The sequence below is a fragment of the Crocuta crocuta genome, unplaced genomic scaffold (assembly GCF_008692635.1).
Source record: "Crocuta crocuta isolate KB4526 unplaced genomic scaffold, BGI_CrCroc_1.0 scaffold234, whole genome shotgun sequence".
NCBI classification, from domain to species: Eukaryota; Metazoa; Chordata; class Mammalia; order Carnivora; family Hyaenidae; genus Crocuta; species Crocuta crocuta.
The window spans coordinates 3,299,323-3,305,196 of NW_027529647.1; the positions used below are offsets into that span (position 1 = coordinate 3,299,323).

The following is a 5,874-nucleotide window of genomic DNA, read 5'->3' on the forward strand; positions in this document are numbered from 1 at the left end:
GTGGCCCCGGGGCCACCCCCCACCCTGCCCCCCGCCCAGCCCGGGCTGCCAAACCCAGGCTCCCCAGAGCCGCAGACGGGCAGGCAGGTGCTCAGAGCTCAGCCTGAGCCCGGGGACCCACCTCCGGACTTTGCCAGCCGTCTCCAGGGGACGCAGGAGCCACCGGGCCCAGGCAGCCGGCCAGCACGGCCCCCAGAGACACAGGGAGAGAGTAAGTACCGCAGCCCGCCCTTCCCCCCGTGGGTCTCCCCTCCCCCCTCTCGCGCCTCCTTAGGCCTCTGGTCCCCAGAGCTGTGTGGAGAGATCACCGGCTTCACAGTCGCACGTGCTGGCAGGGAAGAAGGGGACCGCACAGGGGCCGGTCTGTCTGCGGGTCCCCGCAGCCTGGACATCTGGGGAATGTGCACACAGGACTGGGGTGCCGCCCCGGGGGCAGTAAGTGCCCCCGCAGAGCTGGTGATCACACTGGGGCTCATTACCATGCCCTCCACCCTCATCAGCACAAGCCTTCTCTGCCGGGGCCTCCGGCGGCTTGTGCCCCAGCCTGGAGGCCCCTCTGTGAAGCCGGTTCTGTGTCCCCATTCAGATCTCCCAGGACAGGGGCGGGGCGGGACTTGTCCTGGGCGCGGTGAGGCTTTAGCGCCATCCCCGGCCTCTCCGCACTAAAGGCTGGCTCATCTTTAACTTGTATTTTTGACTAGGTCACTCCTCTGGTTTGGCAGCCCTGGGGCCCCATTAATCTGAAGCAGGGTTCCCGTCCATCCGGGTGGCTCTGGTGGCCTGTCTCCACCCTCGGACCAGACACAGCCACCCCGGGCCCACCCCTCCCGTGGACCCTTCCATCAGGCAGACCTGAGGGCGATGGCCCCAAAGATGTTCACCTCACACAGCAAGGGGACTTTCCGGCTGTGATTACGGATCCTGAGATGGGAGGGGATCCGGGATTAGCCCTTCCAGAGGACGCGGGAAGGTCAGGATGGGAGAAGGAGCTGTGACCCCAGGGACAAAGGTTAGACGGAGGTCCAGGAGGGGCCGGGAACACGGAGTGGGGGCATCAGAAGTTCCGGGGTTCTGAGCCTCCGGAAGGAACCAGTGCTGCCCACGCTGTGATTTCAGTCCGGGGGACGGACCCGTGTCTGACTTCTGATCTCCAACCGCCAGGAGTGGAAGACACTGAACTTGCGTGGTTTCAGCCTCTAAGTTTGCAGGGCTCCCTCACAGCAGCCCCGGGAGGCTCAGTTCTGCTCAGTTGTGTGACTGCCTGCCCCCGTCTCCCCGGCCGTGCGCCCCCGTCTCCCTGGCCGTGTGCATCCCAGTCTCCCCAGCCGTGCAGAGGCCCGGCTCCCAGTCTCCCCAGCTGTGAGACAGGCCAGCTCTTCGGTCTCAAGAACCAGCAGGGCTGTGTGCGGCCAGCCTCGCCCGTTGGTGCTTGACGCTGATCAGCGGTGCCCCACAGCAAGGGCAGCGCCAGCGGTCGTGGGTGCTTCTGCCGCCCCCTGGCGCCCGGCTGACTCTCCCCTGTGTCCCCAGCCTGCAACGTGGGCCCCGTGCTGGTCTTCCCCAACGCCTCCACCCAGAACGCCGCCTTCCTCAGCCCCGGCTTCCCTGCGGCCCTGCGCGCCCTGTCTGTGTGCAGCTGGGTCCGCGTGGCCTCGGGCCACCTGGGCACCCTGCTCTCCTACGCCACCGAGGAGAACGACAACAAGCTCGTGCTGCACGGCAGGGACTCCCTGGTCCCTGGCTCCGTCCACTTTGTGATCGGAGACCCGGCCTTCAGGGAGCTGCCCCTGCAGCCGCTGCTGGACGGCCGGTGGCACCACGTGTGTGTCATCTGGACGTCCACCCTGGGCAGGTACTGGCTCCACGTGGACCGCAGGCTGGTGGCCGCCGGCTCCCGCTTCAGGGAGGGCTACGACATCCCTCCCGGGGGGTCGCTCGTGCTGGGCCAGGAGCAAGACAGCGTGGGGGGTGGGTTCGACAGCTCCGAGGCCTTCGTGGGGAGCGTGGCAGGCCTGGCCATATGGGACCGGGCGCTGGTCCCCGGGGAGGTCGCAAGCCTCGCCACCGGGAGGGAGCTCCCGCGGGGCGCCATCCTCACGCTGGACAACGCCCACTGGGCGGGCGGGTTCGTGCAGAGGGTGAACTGCAGCTGCCTGGAGCTCTGTCCCTGAGGCCTCGCTCCCGGGCCAGACCGAGCAGCCTGCGCAGCTCCGGCCACCTGCCACCGCCGCCCCCCGGCCCCAGCTCCCTAGAGGCCCCCTCCCGGACCGGGGTGGGGGACAGGGCAGCATGGAGGAGGGCGGGCCACAGGCGGAGCGGGGACCCCAGTGGGGCCCCTCCTCTGGGCTGGGGTTGGTGGCTTTTGAGAGTGTCCCTCTGGGCGGTCCTTGCTCCCATGTCCCTCATGGAGAGGACCGGGGATCCATTTCCTGCCCCCCAGCTCCTGTCTCTCAGACTCCAGACAGCAGCTCTCTGTCTTGGCGGATTTGCCTGGTCTGGACGTTGGCCATTTCACGTGACGGAATCACTCTACGCGGCTCCGTGTCCGCCTGTCTCGCTGAACCCCGGCCCCGCCCACGACGCAGCACACCGGGCACCCGGCGGGTGCGCTGCCCAGCGACGCCNGCCGCTGGGCATCGGGTTGTGTCCAGGCTTGGGCTTCCGCGAATAAAGCCGCTCTGAGCGTCTCACGAGAGTCCTGGTGCAGACCCTGTTCCCAGCCCCCTGCAGTGAGTGCCTGGGAGGAGGATTTCGGGCCACACGGTGGACTCGTGTCTGAACAAACTGCCAAAGCGGCCTTGAGCGCGGCGGCCCGCGTTGCGTCCCCACTGGCCAGCGCCAGCCCCCCTGCTTTCCTGCCTTCGTGCCGCACTTGATGTCGCCCATCTGACCGTTTGTATTGTTAGAATTCTGAACTGTGGCCTCTAAGCGAACACACTTCGCTGCGCTGCCAAACGGGCGTGGCTTCTGTGTTGAGGTTTTGGTTCGAGGGGCATCAACTCCTCCCGCAGTGGAGAGGCCCGGGGAGGAACCAACCCCAGGCTCACAGAATCAGGACGGAGTCGCTGTAGACAGAACAGGGCAGCCGGGCCCCGACGTGTGGGAGAGGCACGGAATCACGGAGTCTGGAAACGGGCTCGGTTCTTAGAACTCCTCCTATTGAGTTTTATTGTTTATTTTTAAAGGTTTTATTTTTAAGTAATGTCCACACCCAATGTTGGGCTCGAACTCAGAACCCTGAGATCAACCCTGAGTTGTACCAACTGAGCCACTCAGGCGCCCTGTGAACCGCCCCACTTTTAAAGCGAGAAGGGGCGCCTGGGTCGCTCAGCAGTTAAGCATCCAGCTTTGGCTCAGGTTGTGATCTGTTCGTGATCACTGCTCGTGAGTTCGAGCCCCGCATCAGGCTCTGTGCTGACAGCTCAGAGCCTGGAGCCTGTTTCAAATTCTGTGTCTCCCTCTCTCTCTCTCTGACCCTCCCCCACTCACACTCTGTCTCTCTCTCTCTCAAAAATAAACATTAAAAATTTTAAAATAAGAATGAGAAAGCAAACTGGAGAAGCTCCCAGGCCCACACCAGCCCCGCCTCAAGGGGCTCTGTTTCAGCCCTGCAGCCGCCCCATGGGAAAAGTGACTCCCTACAGAGCTGTGGCCCCAGCAATGGGGGCCTTCCGCTCAGACTCAGCCCGGCGCCTTCGGCACACCACCTGTCCATGAGTCAAGGTCAGAGGAGGGGTTCTGGAACTGAACCCCCCCGGGTGGCCATGTGAACAGCCCCTGAATCACCAGCTTCTGCTTCCCCTCGAACTTCCCCCAGGCCAGCACCTTAAGGGAGAGCTGCACCTTCTCAAACTCCTTTCCCAGGCACCTCGGGCTTTTGCGGGAGCTCTGGCTCAGTCCCATTGTGCTGTCGAGAAGGGAGGGAGAACATCTTTCTTTAGGGAAGACTGGTATTCTGAGCAGTAGTTCCGCAGGGACAGCTGGGTCCCCTGCATAAAAAGACCACTGAGGGTGTTATTTCTGACTCGTCCCCGCCCTTACGGTGCTTATAACGCCCAGGGGACCCAGGGTGGGTCAGCAGCGTCCCTTACGAGTCCATAAACCCTAAACCACAGGAATTTGGCAGAGACAGCATCACTGTGGGCTGTCACATCCACATTCGGGAAGCTTCTTGGAAGGGGGATTCCAGGAGCACAGAGCAGAGTCAGGGCTGAGACGGCCTGGGGGGAGGGGCTTCTGGTAACTGAGAATCTGGGACACGGGAAGCCATCCAGGGTTTGGTGCAAGGCAGTCTGGACGTGAATCTCATGCAATTGGCCATCCCCGTGGGGTCAGTGACAAAGTCACCCGTGTCGGGTGGGGAAGAGAGAAACCAGCCCCAGCTTCTGGACAGGCCCCAGCCCCTGCGGCGACCCAAAACCCTGGGTCGTTTTGTCCTCTTTAGCCGGAAACAGCAGACTCAGGTCATAGGAGGGATTTGATGGCTCAGCACTTCTGCGGCCTGGACCCCATCATCCCTCCACTCGGTCACACACCCAGCCCCACCCTCCCTGCTCCTTGGGGCTGCTGTGCACCAGCCTCCGTGCGCTGGGCCACAAACTGGGGGCCACCATGCCGCTCTTGTCCACCACTAGAAAGGGCAAAGCCACATGACGCTAATGAGAACACACGTCTTTCAAAAGAACGGTATTCTTAGAATTTCCAAAAGAGTGTTGCACAGTAGTTGTGGGGGAAAATTTAAAACCCTGTCGGGGAGATTTCTTTCCTGTTAGTTTGGTTTTAGTTTTGATTTTGAGTTGTTCGGGGGGGAAGGGCTCCGTTAGCTTCTCAGCCTCAGAGCCTCTAACACAGTTTTAAAAGTTTTTTTAAATGTTTATTTTTGAGAGAGAGAGAGACAAAGCACAAGCAGGGGAGGAGCAGACTGAGAGGGAGACACAGAATCCGGAGTAGGCTCCAGGCTCTGGGCTGTCAGCACAGAGCAGAACGTGGGGCTCGAACTCAGGAACCCTGAGGTCATGACCTGAACCGAAGTAGGTTGCTTAACTGGCTGAGCCACCCAGGCGCCCCTCTAACATGCTTTTTACCTCTTCTTCTTTTGAAAAGTTTCAAACCCAAAAAACGGAAGTTGTGAGACGAATACATTGCACCGTCATACGTGTTCGGCCTAGACCGACCAGGTCAACATTCTGCTCCATTTTGTCCTCTCTGTCAGTGGCCACCTGTCGTTAGGATGACCAAGCCATCCACCTGCATAGGTCATGCATCTCCTGAGAACAAGGACCTTCCCGGCGGTGACCCCAAGGCAATGCTCTCAGCCTCGGGCACTGAACCCGGCTGTCCTACCACCCCGCACAGGGCACACTCGAGCTTTGCCAGCTGTGCCCGTGAGGTAAGGGCGGTCGGGAGCCTTCGTCTGCCCTGTCGCGTCCATCCTGTGTCAGTGGGCAGTCCAGCCCTTTGTGGAACAGAGCTGCCTAGCAGCTTAGCAGAGGCCCCCCGTTAGGGTGTGTGCGACTCCCCCCGTGATTCTGTAGCAATGCCACAGGGGCCACATGCCTCGCGGGCGCCGGCGAGCGGTCACTCTCCCGGCAGCCCGGCGGCCAGGTGTCCACCGGTCCTTCCTCCCGCGCTCCTCTCCCTTCCTCCTGTCTCGTCCGCGGGACCCCGGCTCTCCTTCCCGTTCCTGCCGTGATCCGTCCTCGGAGGCCGGATCGCCGTCGGTCCCCCGAGCGCCCGCGCGGGCAGCGCCCTCGTCGCCGACCTCAGCGGCCGCGGAGGCCCCTCCACCTCGAGAGGCGCCGGGGGCGGCGCGGGACCACAACTCCCAGAAGGGCCCGCGCGCGCGACCCTGCGCGGCCGCCGTCGCGGGTCACG

At 62.8% G+C, this 5,874-nt stretch overlaps 2 protein-coding genes across 2 annotated transcripts in view; both read left to right on the plus strand.

The window, feature by feature from the left end:
• The window catches only part of PTX4 (pentraxin 4), a 4,169-nt gene extending 1,570 nt beyond the window's left edge, over positions 1–2,599 (plus strand). The window contains 2 exon segments of the mRNA XM_077762465.1: positions 1–211; positions 1,531–2,599. The exon segment at positions 1–211 is cut by the window's left edge and continues 6 nt beyond it. Coding sequence (XP_077618591.1) covers positions 1–211; positions 1,531–2,171 — 852 coding nt within the window. The 3' untranslated portion in view covers positions 2,172–2,599.
• Positions 2,600–5,203: 2,604 nt separating this feature from the next.
• Positions 5,204–5,874, plus strand: part of CLCN7 (chloride voltage-gated channel 7) — a 23,916-nt gene continuing 23,245 nt past the window's right edge. Inside the window, exon 1 of the mRNA XM_077762662.1 lies at positions 5,204–5,389. Within this exon, the coding sequence (XP_077618788.1) occupies positions 5,231–5,389 (159 nt within the window). The 5' untranslated portion in view covers positions 5,204–5,230. The remainder of the gene's footprint in view (positions 5,390–5,874) is intronic.